Source organism: Hylobates moloch, unplaced genomic scaffold (genome assembly GCF_009828535.3).
Source record: "Hylobates moloch isolate HMO894 unplaced genomic scaffold, HMol_V3 SCAFFOLD_5, whole genome shotgun sequence".
NCBI lineage: Eukaryota > Metazoa > Chordata > Mammalia > Primates > Hylobatidae > Hylobates > Hylobates moloch.
Genome location: NW_026652280.1, coordinates 136,537,158 through 136,559,672, shown reverse-complemented (window position 1 = coordinate 136,559,672; position 22,515 = coordinate 136,537,158). Strand labels below are relative to the sequence as shown.

General features: G+C 35.3%; 1 protein-coding gene across 6 annotated transcripts in view; it reads left to right on the top strand.

The window, feature by feature from the left end:
• The window catches only part of ZNF326 (zinc finger protein 326), a 63,602-nt gene that overhangs the window by 8,154 nt on the left and 32,933 nt on the right, over positions 1-22,515 (top strand). For 3 of the 6 annotated variants that reach the window (XM_058439594.1, XM_032155402.2, XM_032155401.2), the window contains exons 3-11: positions 1,699-1,734; positions 1,829-1,940; positions 4,030-4,435; positions 6,775-6,973; positions 10,121-10,232; positions 14,365-14,512; positions 16,030-16,129; positions 18,119-18,249; positions 19,579-19,674. In XM_058439594.1, coding sequence (XP_058295577.1) covers positions 1,699-1,734; positions 1,829-1,940; positions 4,030-4,435; positions 6,775-6,973; positions 10,121-10,232; positions 14,365-14,512; positions 16,030-16,129; positions 18,119-18,249; positions 19,579-19,674 — 1,340 coding nt within the window. Of the gene's footprint in view, positions 1-1,697; positions 1,789-1,828; positions 1,941-4,029; positions 4,436-6,774; positions 6,974-10,120; positions 10,233-14,364; positions 14,513-16,029; positions 16,130-18,118; positions 18,250-19,578; positions 19,675-22,515 lie in introns of those variants that run through there. The other 3 variants (XM_058439596.1, XM_058439595.1, XM_032155404.2) reach the window with 3 other exon arrangements.

Here is a 22,515-nt window from a genome sequence, read left to right as displayed (position 1 = left end):
TTTTTTAATTTTTAGTAGAGACGGGGTTTCACCGTGTTAGCCAGGATGGTCTTGATCTCCTCACCTCGTGATCCACCTGCCTCGGCCTCCCAAAGTGCTGGGATTACAGGCGTGAGCCACCACGCCCAGCAGCTGCTGTTCTAAGATAAAAATTGGAACTTTACCACAGGACTAGTAAATTTAAGATGAGGCCACAAATGGCAGAGTAAGGCAGAGTATCACAAGCACCACGTGAGAGTTACAGGCTTTTGTGAATATTCAGAAGAAAGATGACACTCAGCTGAGAGTATCAGTAAAAGTTTTCTTGAATGCATTAGTATTTGAAATGGACTTTAAAAGATTAGAAAGTTTCAATAAGCTGATATTTAGAGTGGCAGAGGAAAATGTTTCATGTAGAAGCAATAGCATGAGACTAGACAAGAGGATATGTATGGAATTTTGGGAAAATCATTTCATCTCTTTGGACTTCAGTTCTCCAGATCTATAAAATGAGAGGATTGATTTTTTTTGAACATTCAGGTTGCCACCAGGTTTAAAGTTGGATGACTTTGAGTACTATTTTTATAAAGTTGTTATTGTTGTCATTGTTATTGTTGGGAGTAGAGATATTTAAATGATTATATAAAATTTAATGTTTTAAAAATATAAAATCAAGGTATTTACTCTGTGTGTACTATTGTATTTATTTGTGTATGACATTTGGGGAGGATAGTAATGAGGGATTTTTAAAGGACTTTATAGAAAACAAATTCTAAATGTTTGTTTTACTTTCTGATTTTTATAGTCATCCTAAATTGATTTTGTTACCTCTTTTATTTTTCATATCAGAGGTTAGTATATAGGCAGAATTGCAGTGTAGTAAAATAGACTTAATATGCTTATTGTATTAGTTTTTTTTTCTAGTGTTCACATTGCTAGAATTTGCATTTATTTGTTGAGTCATAATTTATAGGCACAGTGCCATAGATTGGTCTCAATCTGTGATTTTACTTTTTAAAAATATCTATTTCAATTACTGTGAACAAGGCTAATTGGAAATGTGGCTGCTTCTGAGTTTTCAGACATGTAAAGAGCAGTTAGATGCAGAAAACAAGTATAGTCTACTGCTGTCATATAGGACAAAAATTTCCCCTTTGACTTTATTAAATGCTGACTTCTCTTAAGAATAGGAATTATGTATCATTAATTATATATGCTATAGTACTTAATACAAGGCCTTATAGTAGTCTCCTAGTCAAACAAATATTGGTTAAATTGAAAATAATTCTGTGGCCAGGTGTAGTGACTCATGCTTGTAATCCCAGCACTTTGGGAGGCTAAGGCAGGTGGATTGCTTGAGCCCAGGAGTTCGAGACCAGCCTGGGCAACACGGTGAAAGCCCATCTCTATCAAAAATACAAAAATTAGCCCGTCTCATAACCCAGTCAAAAGAAAATAAAAAAAAATTCTAATATAGGATTTTTTAGTTGAAAATATGTTTTTCTTTGAAATATCAGGGCTTTTTTTTTTTTTTTCAGCAAATTTGATTTAGTAGCTTCTCATCTTTGTGTTTTTCCCTTCAGCATTTAGTGTGAATTTAGTTTAAATGTTAATGGTAAATTATCTCAGGTGATAGATAGGAATATCTTGTGTTTTGTGCAAAGATGCCTGAAGAGAATGGTGTATTTTACTGACGATTTCTTATTGACTCTCTTTTAGGAATGGATCGTGATTATGGCCCTGGATCTTATGGAGGTCTGACATTCAAGGATATTTATCTAAAAATTCTTCTTTTGAGTGCCAGTAAAGGTGAGCATCATATAACTTTTTTCTTTTTAAACTCTTATAGGGATGGATCGTGACTATGGCCATGGATCCTATGGGGGTCAGAGATCCATGGATTCCTACCTAAACCAGTCATATGGCATGGACAATCACAGTGGTGGTGGTGGGGGTAGCAGGTAAATTGCTTAATCATTTGGCCAAATAATTAGACAACTATAAGATTTTGGATATATTATTTTAAGTACTCTTTAGGCATGTTATGATACTTGAACTTCACTGTTTGCTACTGAATCATCACCTTAAATGTTTAAAGGTGTTAATTAATGGGTATAAAATTTAAATCAGTATACTGGCAGACATTATTTTAGGAAAACACCAGATAACTACATCATGTCAATATAATAGAGTAAGATACTCTGTTTTTAGCAGTGAACTTTTTAAAAATTCTTTTACTTTTAACTTCTTGTCAATCAAAATATCCTGAAAAGTGATATAAAAATGTTATTGAAAATATTCTTTATGAAGCTTTTTCTTAACAATTAAAAAAATCTTTTCTAATGTGGGGTGCTATGTAAATTAGCAAAGCAGTCTAACTAGAATGGATTTTACTGAACCAGTCTAACATTTACTTTCCAAGAAACATTCAAGACATTCCTTTAATTCTAATTTTAAAGGAAGAGCATATTGCAATAATAAAAATATTTTTAAAATTATGTTCAGGTTATTTATTGGCAGGTACTACTTACACCAAAGCACTTGTGCTCTAGGCTAGAAGCATTGTATTAAAGCCATGAATACTGTACCTTTGACTAGTCTAGATTGTATTTATATTTTACTGTTACTACTGTATAAAGCTTAAACCTACTTAAACAACTACAAGCTTTAAGGTTGACCATATTTCAGGAGAAGGGGTGTCTACTTTTTGAGGCACAAAGGTTCCTGCTGAATATAAGTAAAACTAGTTAGTAGACATGTGAAACAGTCATCCTTCTGCATAAATTGAAGGATCCGGATTCCTTAATGATGGACTGAATGATGCTTACTTTCCTTCTTTCTGCTTCCAGTGTACCACTATGGTTTATAGTAAAGAAAAATTAAGAAAGTGAACAGTTGCAACTATTTTGCTTATGTGATAGATGTTTTGAAAAATGTAGCTGGAAATAGGAATAATTTTTATATGGTTACTAGGATTCAGAAGTAAATCTTTTTAGTGATCTATAAATAATTGAAGTAATGTAACACTTAATGTTTTAATGTCAGTTATTGCCCTTTTATATTGTGAATGTAATGTGCATAAGCTATTTCTGTAGATGTTATTGTTTTATCTGATGTGTAATTGTGGGCCTTTATAAAATTGTGTTGTAAGATATCAAGCAACTTTTGTAATCCATGCTTTGGGTTTGTGAGAAGGAAGATGATTTATTTCTTCTGTTAACTCTCTTAAAACCTCGAGGAGACTGTGTGCTCCCTTTTTAAGGGTAGTTTTATGTGATAATTTCCTGAAGGAAATAATTTTGCAAATAATTGAATATATTATAAGATGTATTCTTTCTCATCTGCCTTGAAAATTCATGTGCAGAGGGTATATGTTGGTGATCTTTTACTTTTATGTTTTATCTGTTTATCCTTCTAGATGTGTTAGATTTTCTAGTCTACAAGTAAAAAGTGATTGAGGATTAATTGACCTTGGCTGAAATTTGGCAGATTGTCAAATTTTTATAACCAGAGATAATTCCCCAAATTTTGACTACTACAGACACAATGAAGCAGTTTGTGATATAGATTATTGGGAGTGCAAAAGGATCTCTCTGTGTCACAAATAACCTACATCTAAGTAGACTTCAATTTGTGTCCCTTATTGAAAGCCAAAATGTTGTAAATGTTTTGTAATTTTTAATATCAGGAAAAAGTTTGAATAGTTTGTGAACTTTAGCAAATGACCTTTTCCAAGACTAGGGCTGGGCTTAAATAATGACAGACAAATCTTTTCTTCTTCATAAAATAGAAAAGCTGCTAAGAAGCAGATTTTAAAGCTAAGTTTTACTAAACTCAAATCATATTTAGAATCTGACTCAGATAGCTTTCTATCTGGTCTCGCGTTGAACTGCCCAGCCCTAATCAAGTGTGAACGAAAGTAGAACTGTGCAAACCAGTATGGTATAAATGAATTTTAGTTGATAAATGTCATCTGATAATTTGTCTTTTGAATTGTCTAACATTAGTAAGCTTACTTTTGTTTTTTCCCTCACTGTGCAACTTTTCCAGGTTTGGACCTTATGAGTCTTACGACTCCAGGTCTTCTCTGGGTGGGCGAGATCTGTACAGATCTGGCTATGGTTTTAATGAACCCGAACAAAGCCGCTTCGGAGGTAGTTATGGTGGTCGATTTGAGAGCTCCTACCGGAATAGCCTTGACTCTTTCGGAGGTAGAAACCAGGGCGGGTCTAGCTGGGAAGCACCTTACTCCCGTTCAAAATTGAGGCCTGGGTTTATGGAGGACAGAGGAAGAGAGAATTACTCTTCCTACAGCAGTTTTTCTTCACCCCATATGAAGCCTGCACCTGTAGGCTCTCGGGGGAGAGGAACGCCTGCTTATCCTGAAAGTACGTTTGGAAGCAGAAACTATGATGCTTTTGGAGGACCATCAACAGGCAGAGGCCGAGGCCGAGGAGTAAGTACAACAGAATCTTTTCAGATTCTTTTCACTAGTCACTCTTTTAAACCCTTTGAAGACCATCGTTTTCAACTAGAATAAACACTGTTCATCCCGGTGTATTTTGAAGCAAAAGCTGAGTCATAAACGTAATTTCTAGGTTGACCATAAAAGTTTTTCCAGCACCTCAGAAAATAAGTGGCAGTTTGAGATGATCATAAAGTTGTGCCAAATCTCCCTTTATTAAAAAGGTGAGGCTGTTAGGTTTGGTCTAAAAGGGGTTAAAAGGAGTTGCATTTTTCCTTGTAAACACTAGCAGTTTTGCTGGTGGAATAGTTTGTGGATTATTGTGAAAGGTCACTGAATCCTTTTTGAGTTTTTGAGTAGGTTAAAGGTGCAATGTATGATAAAATGTTTATACTTTGTTGCTAAACTCTAGCAAGTAGAATTTCTTCAAAGCTCCATGTTTCACATTAAACACAGGAGACTAAAAGTTGATGATAGATCAGGATAGCTTAGCCATGTTTATGTGGTGAAGAAGTTGATGTGTATAATAGATTGTACAATGATTTGTGGTCAGTGTAATTTTGCTAACTCACTCTTACAGTATGTCCAATTGCTGGTTGTTTTATTTTCCCTCGTGTTACTAGTTTTACTCTTGAGAAATAATTTCCACCTGTACAGATATGTTTATGGTTTCTTCTTAGGAAGTAATATTTTGTAAATTATTGCTTAAATGAGTAAATATACTAGTCCACAATTGTTTAACTTTAGGGTACATAGTGTAAACATTATGCTTTATGTTCTTAGGTCACTTGAGTGACATGAAATTTTACCTAGTAAGTGTATGCAGGTTGTGGGGTTATTATATAGTTTGATCATTTAAAGAGTATTGTATTTTTGTTATAATGTAAGAATCCTTTTAAGTCAGCTGCTCTTAATATTTTCTTTGCAGAGGAAAGTATTTCTAGTAAAAAATGTAGTGGGGTACACGTTTTTGACTGGTTATTAACCTTTGGTATGTCAGTGTAGCTTGTTATACTTGTGTAGAAATTTTGCATTTTTAACAGTTACTCTTTACTTACGTAAAAATGCATTGCACCTTTAATGCGTAATTAAGGACGATTTTCCTGTTGTGATTTTTTAAATTACCTGGAAACACAACTAGGTTAGATAGACATTCCTAAGCATAGTATACAATTGTAAGCAACTGATACATTACAGTTCCACTATACTTCATGATCATAGGTTAATTGAAAATAGTTGGGATGATAGGCTTTGGGTTTTGAATTGAAAATCCATTCTAGTTTGAAAATTTGGAAAACACTTAATATTTTCCATGCTGTATATTATTTTAGGCAAAGTGTGTTTTCTTAATGAGGCTTCAAAAGTAAATTTCGTTTTCATAATAGTAAAACAAGTATTCCTGTACTTTGTATTTACCATTCTAGTCTGAATGGACTTTTCTTTCTTTCCTCCTGTTAGTGAAGTAGATGAGCCAATAGGACCTACATTTTAAATCTTCACTTGTACAATTTCCCTTGGGTCCTTCTCTTCAGATTACTCCTCCATCTTTATCTTCTAAAAGTAAGATTAGCACAATAAATTTCTGTGGACATGTGGTCTCTTGGTGTAGTAGATTTGGATAATGACGAGAAGAGGAAGGGACACAAAGAGTCGTTTGGTTGCATGACTCTTCATCTGTAAACTTTTGTTTCTTGGGCTTCTGGGTCAGAAAATGTTTCTCTAGGTAAGAATGTGAATGGAACGTCAGATGCAATTCTTTATCTGAAGTGTGTCTTGGAAGTTGATGCATGGTTATGCTTTAACTCTCCTATTTCATACTAATGTTCCATCTCGCCTTCTCATTCCCTTTTTCAACAGGGAGAATACTAAATGATTTCTGGATCTTTTTTACTTCAAACTACAAATATGGTCTTCTTTGTGTATCTTAGTTTTAGTAAAATAAGGATTTCTTTTAGGGTCTTTTCATGGGAAAACATCAATTAGGAACTCTGAAGAGGAGTTGTCAGAGAGTTGTACAAGTGGTAACATTTGGACAGGCACATATGTTGTCTATAATCTCAAGTAATTTTGAAATGTAAAAGTAAAAACATAGGTAGCAAATATTCATTATTTGTTCTACTGGAAATAAAAATACTAATTCAATGGATTTGAGTTTATGTAATAATTTACAGTTTTTCAGTGTGTTTTTTCAGAATGGACATGTAAAATTTAGTTACATTCCAGGGAATTTTCAGGTGAAAACTAGTAGATAGTTAACATGAAGATTTTATATGAATTCATATGTTTCCTTGGACAATATGCTAATATTTATTGATTTCACAAATTTACAGCATATGGGTGATTTTGGAAGCATTCATAGACCCGGAATTGTTGTTGACTATCAAAACAAATCCACCAATGTGACAGTTGCTGCTGCAAGAGGAATAAAGAGAAAAATGATGCAGCCATTTAATAAGCCCAGTGGAACCTTTATCAAGAAACCCAAACTAGCAAAACCTATGGAGAAGATAAGCCTCAGCAAATCACCCAGTAAGTAAGAAAACATAATTGCTATGATTCAGGATACTTTTTATTTTTTTTAATTCCATACTTTTCAGTAATTTTTTCATGTTTATATACAGAAACTACATAACAATTATGATTGTAGAAGTTAGATCTGTAAATCCCCTATTGCAGTTAATAATTGGTCATGAATACCCAAAGATACTTTTAAAATGTACATACCCTGGTCCATTCCTTTTTCCTGAATCCTGTGTGGTTGTGTAGCAAACCCTCTACAGCTGAGAAAACAGGCACAGAATAGATAAATAATTTGCTGCCTAGGTCAAACAACCAGTGAATGGTAATGCCAGTATTTATTCCAGAGCAAGTAATGCTCTAGAAGTCCTGTTCTTAAACCTCCATATGATTGTAACAGAAATTTGCTTTGTATTCATTTTTCCCTTTTATTTTAAAATAACTTTTTTCCCATTTATAACATTATAGACATTTTAATATGTAATATTTGAAAAAACTGAAATTGCAATGTTAGATTCTTTCCTTAAAATATATTTTCTATAATATAAAATTTGAGAAAGGTTTAAAAAGTGTACTTAAATTACTTTCTCATCAGGCCTTATTGTTTAATAAGAAACAATATTCTGGAATTTCTGGAATTCTGGAAACCTGATACTAAGCAGAGTATGTGTTGTGGGGATACCTTTAACAGTGTGTCAATTGATAGACTGTTATGTATCAAATTCGAAATTTTATTAGACATTACTATAATAGAAAATGCAGTTGATTCTCTTGGGACCTATTTCAAAGATATATTTTGCACATATGGTTAAATATTGCAAAAGTTTGATAAACTGATTTGCTCTTAAAGCAGATATATGTGTATCCCTCCCCCATACCCCCTTTTTATATCACAAAACTTGAGAAAAGTGTTGTGTAGCTAAGAATGAAACTAAAATTCTTTAAATTATGCCTTCTCTGTCAGGTGTAAAATGGGCATTTAAAAAGATGATTGCTGAATTTTCCTCAATACGAGGTCTTGCTATGCTGTAGTATAGACTATGCGACTTTATAGAAAATTAGTAGGAAAGGAACCCTATTCTGTCACTTGGCTAGAAGTACAACATGTCATAGTTTTAGCATATGAAAGGAAGATTAAATTACTTATTTGAGGTAATACATAAATAAGTAGATTTTTCAAAGGCCATCCAAAAGGATAAGCAGTGCATAAAAGGAAAAATTTAAGGGCAAATAGTTGTTTTTTTTTTTTTTTAAGTTTAAAGTTAAATGTATTATAAGAAAGAACCTGCTCACAATGAGATACCACTCCATACCCACTTGGATGGTCATAATAAAAAAAGGAAAATAACAAATGTTGACAAGGGTATGGAGAAATTGGAACCCTCACACATTGCTGATGGGAAGGTAAAGCAGTGAAGCCACTGTGGGAAGCAGATTGGTGCTTCCTGAAACAATTAAGCATAGACTGTCCATATGATCCAGCAATTCCACTTCTAGGTATTCTTCTACTCCAAAGAATTTAAAGTAGTATTCACACAAAAATTTATTTATTTATTTATTTTTATTTTTGAGACAGGATCTTACTCTGTTGCCCAGGCTGGAGTGCAGTGGTGCAGTCTTGGCTCACTGCAACCTCTGCCCCTGGGTTCAAGCGATTCTCGTTCCTCAGCCTCCTGAGTAGCTGGGACTACAGATGTGCACCACCACGCCCAGCTAATTGTTGTATCTTGAGCAGAGATGGTTTCGCCATGTTGGCCAGGCTGTCTCGAACCCCTGGCCTCAAGTGATCCATCCGCCTCGGCCTCCCAAAGTGCTGAGATTACAGGCATGAGCCACTGTGCCTGGTCCAAACAAACATTTATATATGAATGTTTATAGTAGCATTATTCATAATAGCCAAAAGGTAGAAACAATTGAAATATACATCAACAGATGAATGGTTTAAAAAATGTGGGGTATTTATACAATGGAATATTATTAAACCATAAAAAAGGAAGTTGTACTAATACATGGTACAACATGGGTGAGCTGTGAAAACATGCTAAATAAAAGTCAGACCAGAAAGGCAACAGACAGAATGATTCTAGGTATATGAAATACTTAGAATAGGCAAATCCGTAGATCAGAAAGCAGATTAGTGGTTACCAGGGCCTTAGGTAGAGTTGAAATGGGGAGTGACTGCTTTATGGGATGATGAACAGTTCTGTAACTAGATAGTGGAGATGGTTGCATAACTTTGTGAATGTACTTAATGCCATTGAATTGCACATTTTAAAATGGTTAAACTAGTAAATCTTATGTTTTGTGTATTTTATCACAATAGAGAATATTTTTTAAAAAAGAGAACAAATGTGCTTTTATTTTGGAGGTTATAAATTTTAAGAAACTTTCTGAGAGCTTCTACAATATGAACGTGAGTTCTTGCATCCAGGGCTCTGCAGTGTTTACTGGACTTCCATTTTCTTTCTTTCTTTTTTTTTTTTTTTTTTTGAGGCAGAGTCTCGCTGTCGCCCAGGCTGGAGTGCAGTGGCGCAATCTCGGCTCACTGCAGGCTCCGCCCCCCGGGGTTCACGCCATTCTCCTGCCTCAGCCTCCCGAGTAGCTGGGACTACAGGCGCCCGCCATCTCGCCCGGCTAATTTTTTGTATTTTTAGTAGAGACGGGGTTTCACTGTGTTAGCCAGGATGGTCTCGATCTCCTGACCTCGTGATCCGCCCGCCTCGGCCTCCCAAAGTGCTGGGATTACAGGCGTGAGCCACCGCGCCCGGCTGGACTTCCATTTTCATGCTCGGTCAGGTTACTTTAGTGTTTTTCCCAAAGTATGTGATGATTTTAGGTGATAATTTTAGGTGATAAGGATTATTGCTTAGAATAAGGATAGGACAAATGAGCACATTTAAAGAAAAATATGTAGCAAATAATCACATAGATGACAAGCAGATATGACAGAATTCGTGATGATGTATTCAAATGAATGAAGTTCATTTAGTGAAGTTTCAGAAATACTGGATAGTCTCAAACTCCGATTTTTTTGGTGAGTTCAATTTTAGATTACAATCACTAAGTAAACCTCATAAGTATGTACTTTATGAACTGATGATTGGAAAGAGAGACTGGAAAAATGAATTTTAGGTTTTACTTTTTTGTGTAATATCCTAGCAAAAACTGATCCTAAAAATGAAGAGGAAGAAAAGCGGCGAATTGAGGCTCGGCGAGAGAAACAAAGGCGCAGAAGAGAAAAAAACAGTGAGAAATACGGAGATGGATACAGGTTTGTACTTAGAGTCAGAAAATTAGGCTCATTAAAAAATGACTTCCTAGAAAAGGCAAACACATCAATTGTAATATTAAAAAGTTCTTAAGATTCAAATGAAAAGACTTGTTCAAAGATATAGAGGAATGCTTTTGATTTTTGATATTTATATGTAATCACTACTTAGAAAACATAAGAAAAAAGGCATTCTATTCATATTGGCAATCCAAAAGATATAAAATATTCAGAAATAACAGTATTCTTAAAAAGAAACACTTGTCATTGAGATTTGACTATATGGAAACATAGTGATTTTCATGGGCAGGAACTAAATATTACAAATATGTAAGTTCTTTCCAATCCAGATCCCAAAGGAAATTCTGAAGAAGAGTAAATGAGTAGGTACTGGCTTTTATAGATAATCAATCATTAAAAAGCTATAATAGTTAAAAGTATGTGGTAATACACAAAGCTAATTATTATACCAGAATTATTAGCCTGTGAACAGACTGTAAGGAAGAATGTAATATTTAATAAAGAGGATATTAGAAATAAGAGGGGAATTGGGCCAGGCGCAGTGGCTCATGCCTGTAATCCCAGCACTTTGGGAGGTCGAGGCGGGCGGATCACGAGGTCAGGAGATCAAGACCATCCTGGCTAACACGGTGAAAGCCCGTCTCTACTAAAAAAATACAAAAAAAATTAGCCGGGTATGGTGGTGGGCGCCTGTAGTCCCAGCTACTCGGGAGGCTGAGGCAGGACAGTGGCGTGAACCCGGGAGTCGGAGCTTACAGTGAGACGAGATCGAGCCACTGCACTCCAGCCTGGGCGACAGAGCAAGACTCTGTCTCAAAAAAAAAAAAAAAAGAGGGGAATTGGTTGAACAATGAAATAACAACAAAAATCAGTTTAGAGCCTCCTCATATGACACCTGGAATGAATGTAGTAAAAAAAAATGCAATTACAGAAAAACAAAATGTTCTGCAAGGAGGTTTTTTTCTCAGGCTTGAAAGTTATAGAATAAATTACAAAGGATATTATGAGCAGATTTGGCTAAATAAAAACTTAAAATTTGAAGGGAATGCAAACAGACTTGGAAAATATAAACATGAGAAATGATTAATATCCAAGTTAGATTAAAACATCACCCAAATTATTTTAAAAAGTAAGAAAACTAAGATGTTTAATATGATGAGGAAACAAACAACAGCTAGTAATAATTTTAAGGAAATTGTTTAAACTTAACAGTAATTTAATTAAACTAAAAATTTAAATAATAGTATGCCATTTTATTACTAAGGAGAAATTTGATTTGCTAATTAAGGAATGGTCAAAGGACACTTAAAATTTGTTGGTGACGGTATATTATAACTGCTAGAAAGCAATTTAGCAGTTTTTTTAAAAATGTCTAAATTTTTCTTAAAGCCTTGAGCCCAGAAGTTTGAGGCCAGCCTGGGCAACATGGCAAGACCTCATCTCTAAACAAAACAAAACAATCCGTAAAAAGAAGAGTAGTTCTAGTTTTAAGAACTACTGCTATTTTTAGTCCTTGTGAGTTCTCTGTCCCACTCATTATCTCTTGTGATTCCTTCTTTTGGTAGAAGTAACAGGCATAGTTACATTTTGGTGTAGAAATGACTTTAAATTATCAGCGTCTCAGAGTGTAAAAGTCATTTTACATTATAAGATGCAGTTTTTTAAATTTAATTGCCCTATGAGTACTTTTCTCATGAAAAATTTTAGATATGGAGTATGTTCATGTTAACGTAATCTGGATTGTGTTCATGTTAATATAATATATAAAATTGTGATTTAGAGAAAATGAAAGAACTGAACTTTCATTTAGCTGTTTTCTCTGTAACTCTAGATATAAATCTGATGATATAACCAAAAAAAAGTCGACTCATAAATTATCATTTTAGGATATAATTTCTTTAAAGTAGTCTAAGTTATTTTCATTTATCAGAGCAGTTTTACTTTGAGTTAGGAGGATTCGAGATTGAGTAGATCACTATTCTTGTGATAGGTTCCTTCCCTTGGATATTTGAATGCTTTCCACATAATAAAGCTCATGGAAAGATTTATATCTACCCTTAAGGGAACCTAGGGAGAAAGAGATGGATGTGTGAGAGATGTACATAAATAATAGTATATGGTGAAGGATACCAGAAGAGAAGTACAATGTAGTCTCATGAGAAATAACTTCTAAATAAGGGTGTAGGAGACCAAGCGTGGTAGCTCATGCCTGTAATTCCAGCACTTTGGGAGGCCAAGGCGGGTGGATTGCTTGAGCCTAGGAGTTCAAGACCAGCTTGGGCAACATGGTGAAACCTCATTTCTACAAAAAATACAAAAATTAGCCAGGTGTAGTGGCACGTGCCTGTGGTCCCAGCCACTTGGGAAGCTGAGGTAGTAGGAGGATAGCTTGAGCTTGGGAGGTGGAGGTTGCAGTGAGTTGAGATCACGCCACTGCACTCCATAGCCTGGGCAACAGAGCAAGACTCTGTCTCAAAAAATAAATAAATAAGGGTGCATGGAAATCAGGGGAGGCTACAGTGATGGAAGTAGTACTTGAATTGATCCGGGAATGGTGGGGTTACAGGAGGAGTTGTGAGAGGCAGCCCAGGTAGAGGCCATGGCTTGCCATCAAAGCAAACAGGAATGTGTTATTGTTATTTAGAAAATTGAAAGCAGTGTAGATTGAAGTGACTCTAATGGGTGAAAGGTATAATCTAATTTAAACATTTAATGAAGACATGCTGTGCCAGATAATGCTTAAAGGTATTGGTGAGTAAAGCCAAAAAGGAGAGATTAGGAAATTTCCTTGATGGCAGCTGAAAACATTTTTGTCTTTGTTTTTTGAGCTTATGGAGCTAATGAAGCCCTTTGAGCAGTAATGTGCTCTTACCTCCCATAGGAACTGGCAATAATTAATTGAATAATTATTGTGTTTTAGGAAATGTTCTAAGGGCTTTGTCTGCGTTAAGTTTTAAAAATCCTCAGACACCTCTGTGAGCGTTCTCATCTCAATGTAAGAAAACCAAGGCCCAGAAAACCAAGTCAGGTAACTTGCCCGAGATCACAAAATGGAATTAGGATATGAACTCAGCAGTTGGCTCCAGAACTCATACTCTCAACCGGGAAAATAAATCTAATAGCATTGCAAAGAATTAATTGGAAAATGGAGACTGGAGACAGAAACCAGTTATGTGACTGCTGGCATAATTCAAGGAAAAGAAAATAATGTAAGATAGAAACAGTTATTCTGGGCACGGTGGCTCACACCTGTAATCCCAGCACTTTGGGAGGCTGAGGCAGGCGGATCACCTGAGGTCAGGAGTTCAAGACCGGCCTGGCCAAGGTGGCAAAAACCCCGTCTCTACTAAAAATACAAAAAAAATTAGCCAGGTGTGGTGGTGCATGCCTGTAGTCCCAGGTACTTGGGAGGCTGATGTGGGAGAATTGCTTGAACTTGGGAGGTGGAGGTTGCAGTGAGCTGAGATCGCACCACTGCACTCCAGCCTGGGCAACAGAGCGAGGCTCCATCTCAAAAAAAGAAAAAGAAAAAGAAAAAAAGAAACAATTACGTGGGACTGTTCATTATGGAGTGGCTCTTGAGCTTACAGATGTATGCATTCGTCCAGTCCAGGCCTATTAGTTATCCCTAAGTGAAGTAGTGCTTTAGAAGGCAAGACTTTTATCACCCAAGAATTCCACAGGAGTGAATTATGATTGTCTGGTGGTATGCCACCTTGCTTTGTTGATACTACCATTGGTTTAGAAGCTTGAGGATGGAACAACATGTAAAATAAGTTGCAGAACTTTGGAACTTGATACTTCTTGAGGTTTGCTTTGGCTTTTTAATTGGTCCAGGCTTGAAGTGGATAATTTACAGATCCCCTGATTCCATTTTTCCTACCCGGAAGCTCCAGGGTGGGCTAGAAATGCAAAGTGGTGTATGGGTGCTGTCCAAATATGTACTTAAATACTGGTTTTTTTTTTTTTGATTTAAGCTAAGTTTAATTCAGTCATAAAGAGGAAGAAAGGAAATCATTTATGTTGGTAAAATTAGTTTCAATGGTATATTCTTATGAACTCTTTATAGGTGAATAAAGTAATATTTAAAGGAAAACTTTTTTTTCTCTTACAGAATGGCATTTACATGTTCATTTTGTAAATTTCGAACGTTTGAAGAAAAAGATATTGAACTGCATCTGGAAAGTTCTTCACATCAGGAAACGTTAGATCATATACAGAAACAAACTAAATTTGATAAAGTAGTTATGGAGTTTTTGCATGTGAGTAGCTGTTTTTGAAGTGAGAAGCATTTTATTGATATGAATTTCTTATGATTTCATTTTTCACTTTCCCCATCTCTCGCATTTATGTTCTAAAATTTTAATTTACTATTTAAAGAAAGAGTTGTTTTAAAATTAACCCAGAATTACTTGTGAATTCCTCTATAATAGAATTTGTATTTGTTATTTCAGAAATTATTACATTTTTCACAGTTGTTTCTGCAGGAGGTGTCCTTTAACAACTTTATTGATGTAGAGTCAGCTATCATCCATTAACTGGAGTTGTGCTGGTTACATTCATTCGTTATTTCAGTTGAGCCCTGTAACAATTCATTTTTATCATGAAAGATAATTATGCTCAGTGCAGTTAAATGACTGTTAAGTGTCAGTGCCAGGAATTCAGAAATAGTGTAGGGGTTTAGCAAAGGGAAAGACAGTTGGGAATGTTAAGGAATGCTTAAAGAAGGGGCTTGAGCTGGACTGTTGATTGTACATACAATTAATTTGGACAGAAGAGATGGAATTATTAGAAAGTTAAAAATACAGTGGCCGGGCGTGGTGGCTCACGCTTGTAATCCCAGCACTTTGGGAGGCCGAGGCAGGCGGATCACGAGGTCAGGAGATCGAGACCACGGTGAAACCCCATCTCTACTAAAAATACAAAAAAATTAGCCAGGCGTGGTGGCGGGCGCCTGTAGTCCCAGCTACTCGGAGAGGCTGAGGCAGGAGAATGGCATGAACCCAGGAGGCGGAGCTTGCAGTGAGCCAAGATCGCGCCACTGCACTCCAGCCTGGGTGACAGAGCGAGACTCCGTCTCAAAAAAAAAAAAAAAAAAAATACAGTGATCAGGCCAGGCACAGTGGCTCACGCCTGTAATCCCAGCACTTTGGGAGGCTGAGGCGGGCGGATCACGAGGTCAGGGGTTCAAGAGCAGCCTGAGCAACATGGTGAAACCCTGTCTTTACTAAAAATACAAAAATTAGCCAGGTGTGGTGGCGCGTGCCTGTAATCCCAGCTACTCAGGAGGCTGAGGCAGGAGAATTGCTTAAATCCGGGAGGCAGAGGTTGCAGTGAGCAGAGATTGCACCACTGCTCTCCAGCCTGGATGACAGTGCGAGACTCCATCTCAAAAAAAAAAAAGTGATCATTCAGACCACTGTAATTCTCATAGAACTGTGACCCTTAATTAACAATCTTCTGTATTTTATATCCTTAATGGGTTTCTGTGTGTCCTTTATAACTTAAATACCCACCTACTCTGGAAGACCTCTTAAATATTCTAGCTCCCTTTGATCCCTTTCTCTATATGCTTAAAATATACTTTGAAAAATGAATAAGTTTTGTAGGTTCCTAGTATTTTATGATTATCTTTTCAGTTAAATTGTAAACTCCTTGAGAAAAGATGTTAATTCTTATATAGCAGATATTGTATCTTCCATAGAATGAACAAGGTGCTAAGCATTATACTTGAGTGCTCATTGAAAGCTATTTGGATTCTTTCTATTTTGTTTTCTAGGAGTGTATGGTGAATAAATTCAAGAAAACATCTATTCGTAAGCAACAGACAAATAATCAAACAGAAATAGTTAAAATAATTGAAAAAGATGTTATGGAAGGTAAGTATTTGAAACAAATTATTTTAAAATTCTGCATGTATTTTTATATATCATAACCTATTTAAATGTAAATGATAGCCACTAGAGTGATATAGTACAGTCATATATACAGTAGCTCTGAGTGAGTTACCAGAAATGAACTTCTTTGTCTTCCTGTTCTCATGCTTACAAATTTATCATTACCTGCCATTACTTTCTTCACTTCAGTTTGAGAGGAAGTTACCTTTTCCTCTAGGTGAAAGATACTTCTCTCTGTTCTCTGTTTCTGTTATTCCTTCTCCCAAAATTCAAGTTATGAACTCTTCTGTCTTTTTAGTCTTTCCTTCTCTTTTGATTCCATCTCTGGAGTCTGTAAATATGCTTTTACTTAAAAAAACAAAACAAAACAAGAACAAAAACAAAAACTAACCAAACAAAAAACAGTCAACAAAAGGAATAAAAGAAAAGGAAAGAAAAACAGACACTAGTTCTCCTAAATAACCTGTCTTCTTTTTCTTTTTAAATAACCATGCTTCTTTAAGCATAACCCACACTAGTCCCTGCTTCTTCATCTCCCATGTATTACATTAAGCACATTAAACAACTTTCTACTACTGTTAGTCTACTGAAACTGCTGTGACAGAAGTTACCAACACCAACTTCTCTAGGTTCTTTTGAATCATTATCTTCCGTAACATTTTTTACTAACTACATTATTCATGAATAATTTTTCTTCCTTTGTTTCTGTGGCACTTCACTGACCTAATGTTTTCTTTATCCTTTTGTCATTTTTTAAGTCTTTATGGTTTCTCTGCCACTCTTTTAGAATTTGATGTTTCTCAGTACCTTGTCATTAGCCCCATTACCATCTCTTTTTATATTCCTTCCTAATAAATTCACGTACAGAGCTTAAATTAGTATCTAGATGTTCATTACTTATACATCTATATTTCTAGCACAGATCTTTCTTCTGAACTCTAGTCTTACACATTTAACTGCCTACTAACATCTCTTTACAGCAGTCACACAAAATCAACATATCCAAAAAATTTATCGTCTCCTTGAGCATATCCTACCTTACAAAGAAAGCAAAACAAAACCTCACAGTTTTTTCCTTCATGTGTCTTGAGAAGGGCCTGCACCATCTACCAAAGCCAGAAGTAGAGTTATACTAGGTACTTTTTCCTTACTGTATCTATAGTACTGATCAATTGATAACATCAATTCTATCTTTTAAATATTTATCAAATCTGTTTCTTTACCTCTTCTTTAAATACTGTATTTGTTCAAATCCTTTTCTGTTGACAATTGTAGTATTTCTGAAGTAGTTTCATTACTTCCAGTTTTTCTTAACGATTTTACTACATGATCTCATTATTTCAGGAACTTTTAGTGGCTCCTCATCCTCTCCAGGATCAAGTTCAAATTCCTAGGCGTGGCACATAAAGCTCTTTATTATTTAGGCCCTTCTTTTTTTCTATTTTCATCTTTAGTCTCTTCTTCTCTGTTCCAGTTGTACTAACTTGCAGAAAGTACCATTCTGTTTCACCCTTCCCTTGCATATATTTGTACCTTCACCTGTAATAAACCCCAGTCACCATTTGCAAGATCCAGAATACCTTTGTTCCTTATGAATCCAGTTTTGACTTCCTTTCCCCTTTTCTTACTCATCCACATTCATAATCATGGAAATTCTTATTTTACTACAAAATCAATATTTGTTTTCCTTTATATTATAGTTTTTGGAGGATGAATGTACAGGCCTCAGAGCATGGTTGTTTAACATGATTAGGAACTATAATGTAATCGTACCTTAATAATTTTAATTAGTTAGTAATATATTAAATCTACATATGTAGATTTATGAGATGTGGTAGAAATAGTCAACATAAACCTATACACTGTGATGGAAGAAGGGGTATAAATAATCATGGAAATTAAGTAGTAAAAACTTCATTGGTCAGAAATAATGTATGAATCATTTCTTTAATAATTGGATGTCTTTTGTAGGTGTTACTGCAGATGATCACATGATGAAGGTAGAGACAGTTCATTGCAGCGCTTGCGGTGTGCATGTCCCTGCTTTACATAGTTCAGTTCAGCAGCACTTAAAATCTCCTGATCATATCAAAGGGAAGCAGGTAAAATTTTCATCTGTCTTAATAAAGTTGCTGGATTATCCATCAGTCTTTTATTGTTCTTTGGCCATAGCTTCACACCTATCTGCAATTTTATCAATTTATCAATCTCATATGAAAATAACTGTAAGTATACTCAGAGAGGCAGTATATAGTGGTTAAGATTGAGCTCTAAAGTAAGACTCCCTGAGTTGTTCAATCTATAACATGTGTTAAGCAAGCAAGTTAGCCTTTCTTTGTCTAAGTTTCCTTATCTGTAAAATGAGGGTAGATGATCATTCTACTCTTATCTGATTTTTTTTAGAATTAGATTAATTAAAATGTGTAAGGCAATTAAAATAGTGTCTGGTAATGGTAAGCATTCAGGAAATCGTAGCTTTTGTTGAACTGTTGACTTTTTAAAAAGTCAGTGCAAAACAGTTTTGTGAGAGAGTGTGTGTGTTGTGTGTGTCTGTGTTTTAGAATAAAGAAGAAAGTAAAGATTTGATTATTGCTGATACATTTTTCTGATGGTTGGGAAAAATACATTTAAAAACAGCATTATCAGCTAGCATCTATTGTTATATTTTTTAGTAGAATATCCCTGAAAAATTTACTGTCTTCTTTTTGATCAGTATATTTCTGCTTCTCTATTGGCTTGGCTGGTTTTATTTAGTCAGATTTATTTCAGACAATACAAATGTTTATATTGTGGGAAATCAATTTGTTTGAAAAGCATATTTAAAGATTCAGATATTAAAGCCTTAAGTTTTAAATAGAACATACCCAAGTGTTAAACTTGTATTTTGTATTGAAGTGAACCTCATTTAATTCAGATTTCTTCAAGCGTTTTTGAACACATACAATCTTTTCTTAATCTATGTCTTTTTCTTCTCTTGATATTCCCTTGACACCATTTTGGCAATTAGACATTCTATACTGTTAACTTTCTTCCTCTGCACAATAGTCTTGAAATAACTACAGCCTAGAGGAAGACTAGATACTCTTGTAGTATGAAAAATTATTCTTTATTTTTTGACAGCATGAAAATTAATAGTTGGGGGCTGGAGAGGCAGATGTGGAGTGGAAAGAAGAGAAGGCAGATATCTAGTAGAATCTAGACTTGTAGATTTGTGGGACTGAGTGTTTTCTGTTGAAGCTGATTGGCTTGAATCTTCATTGTTTTAATTCATAGATTTAGATTGTGGTTACAGTAGTTGCTATTGCTCTATAGTTTGTAAAAAGATAAGTCATTTAAATCTAAGGGTTTGAGCATGAAATGCTGTTTTAATTATGGAAATATTTTTCATGGCATGGTTTTCAAGAACCCTCTGTGTGATCTGTTTTTTATAGGCTTATAAGGAACAAATAAAAAGAGAGAGTGTCTTGACTGCTACAAGCATTTTAAATAATCCAATAGTGAAGGCGCGATATGAACGTTTTGTTAAGGTAAGATTTTAGGGCAAAAACCTTTTCAATAATATTGTAGTATTGCAATAATTAACTGGTGACATAGTAACCTTTTGTGATACTTGAATATAGTATAACATATTAAGAAGAATTTTACTCAGTATCTTGCATATAGGTAAAACATCTTTTTTCCTAATTGTTGGGTTGGTCAAGGTGGGAGCAGTGATTCCTCTCTTACCACCTTTGTAGCTCTGAATCGATGAGAAATACACAAGAATTAGATAGAAAATCAAAATGTCAGCTTTATTCTTGATTTGAGAAAAAATTGACTTGGAGAATATCTCTTAGCTATGTAGTTGCTGTGGACTTTTAATATTTCACTTCTGAATTAGGTATACTTAGATCCTCCCAATTTCTGTTACCAGCCCAGATGGACCAGCAACAGGCTTCTCCTAGTTTACCACATGGCATAGAACAGACTAGGATGTACCTTTTCTGTCACTAGGAAGACCCAAAAGAGGGGACCCACAAGGGACTGTGTAGTGTCCACCTAGTTTTTGCTTCCAAGCATGCTAATTGCATAAATCATTCCTTTTCCTTGAATAAAAGTTGGAGGGTAGCAGGAAGGTCAGATATGTTGCTCCAGGAGAAGGAATCTCATGGAATTTGGAGGGCAGGAGAAGAGAGGTTGCTTCTAATGTTAGGAAACTCAGATGTGAACGACTGGATATATACTCTTTACTCCTTAGGGTTTTTGCCATATGTTATGGCTTGAATCCATCTTTACATAAAATTTATGATAAACACTTACTATACAAATCAGAGCTTACTGTGATTCGGGAATAAATTTTAGAGGTTAGTCTTTTGGTTTTGTTCTGTTTTTACTTCTCTTATAATACCCAGACTGGTCTCATAGAAGTTATTTTTCAGTCTTTACAAAATAATACCTACCTTAAAATCATTATTCTACACTGAAGAGAGCTGTTGTGTTCAGGATTTACAACAGTGTGTTATTTACATTAGTAAGTATAGATTAAAGAAGTTTTGTTTATTTTGTCTATTGTGACTATTAACAGCTACTCTGTGAAGAAAACCTGATACATATTTAATGACCATTAAATTGTCCCTCTACCGGTTCTTTCCAAGCTAAATAATATTAGTTCTTGCAGCTTGTTCCTTAGGGGCCTATTTTCTAATTTGTTAATCTAATATTCGTTAATATTTGTCACTATTTAGTACATTCTTGACACTACTTTAAAGAAATGAATGCAGCCCTCAATTGAAATCCAATTTTATGGGAGGTATGGCATCAAAAAGCATCATAGCTAAAGAAGGAAAAATTAGATTTTTATTCTTACATTGTCACAAACTTCTGAGAAGTCAGTGGTTTCTGTTGATGTATGAAGATAATTTTTAATGAGGGAAGAATGCAAAATTAGAATTTCTATATAGTATTTTCAAGTTACACAATCGAGTCACTTCATGGAATGAGAGATGTCACTGGTGGGAGTATCCTGCTCATGCACATATTGTAGAGAACGCACCTAAACTGAGAACTCCTCTAGAACTTTGTTACTCAGGATGTGATCTTTGAATCAGCAGTATTGGCATCACTTGGGAGCTCATTAGAAATGCAGAATTTCAGGTCATACCCAGGCCTACTGAATAAGAATCTTCATTTTAACAAGATTCCTGTTGATTTATATGCATGTGAAAATTCAAGAAGCACTGGGGTCACATTACTCAATGATGGCCCTTTATTCAGCATGCCTGTCTGCTCTGTTCCCTGTTGTCATTCCCCAGAACATCTTCTGCTCATGGTCAGCTCTGGTCATGGCTTAAAACTCCTCCACTGTCAAGTGCTCTCAGTCTGATAAAAAGCCCTTTTAAATCTTTGTCCCTTAGATACACAGCAGAGAAGACAGAAAAAAACAAAACAAAACAAAACAACTTTGTCTTCATCGAGATAATCAATTCATCAGTTTCTCCTAATTCTCTGTGTCATCTTGTTCTGCCTTCACTCTCTGCTCTGGGCATTGATAATCACCCCTTTCAGTAGGGAAGGGTGCTGCTCTCAAATTCCTTATTAGTTCTAGCTCTACAGTTAGCTTTAATGTTTGTCTTGCTAAAAAATGTGGAATCGTGCGTGCCAGTCCTGTGTTTCCCAGATTTTCAGTCAATTCACAATAATTTTACTTATTAACTACCAGTGTAATGTGTTTCCTGTAGTGACTCTTCCAACCTTTAATAACCTCACGTCTCAGATTTCATTCTTGCTCTCTTTGCTTCCCATATTCTTTTTCTTATATATATATTTTAAGACAGAATCTCTTTGTGTTGCCCAGGCCAGAGTACAGTGGTGTGATAATAGCTCACTGCAGCCTTGAACTCCTGGGTTTAAAGCCATTCTCCCACCTCGGCCTCTCTAGTAGCTGGGATTACAGGCACACGCCACCACACTCAGCTACTTCCCATATGCTTATTTCTTCTCCTGCATTAGGGAGATTGAGACCATTAGATGTAAATTCAGTAAGTGTTCTCATTTCTGCCTTAGGTAGATCTTCCTTCACCTTTATTATCTGTGAGGAAAAATCTTCTTTGCCTTTCATCTTTGTTCTGATTTCATCATTATTTCTTCCTTTACTTGCATCTGATTTTTTTCCTTTTTTTTTTCTCATCTTCCTCAAATAGACATGCTTATGAGTTCCCTAAACTAAAAATGACTTAACTTTTCCTAGACTTTGGCCCACCCTATTTTATCATCTTGTCTCTTCCCAGCGTACTTGAAATGGTAGTTTACTTTGCACATGCTCTTTGCTTCTTCTCTATTATTCACTCTTTAAACTAGTAGTTCTCAACCTGAGGAATGTGTTCAATCAC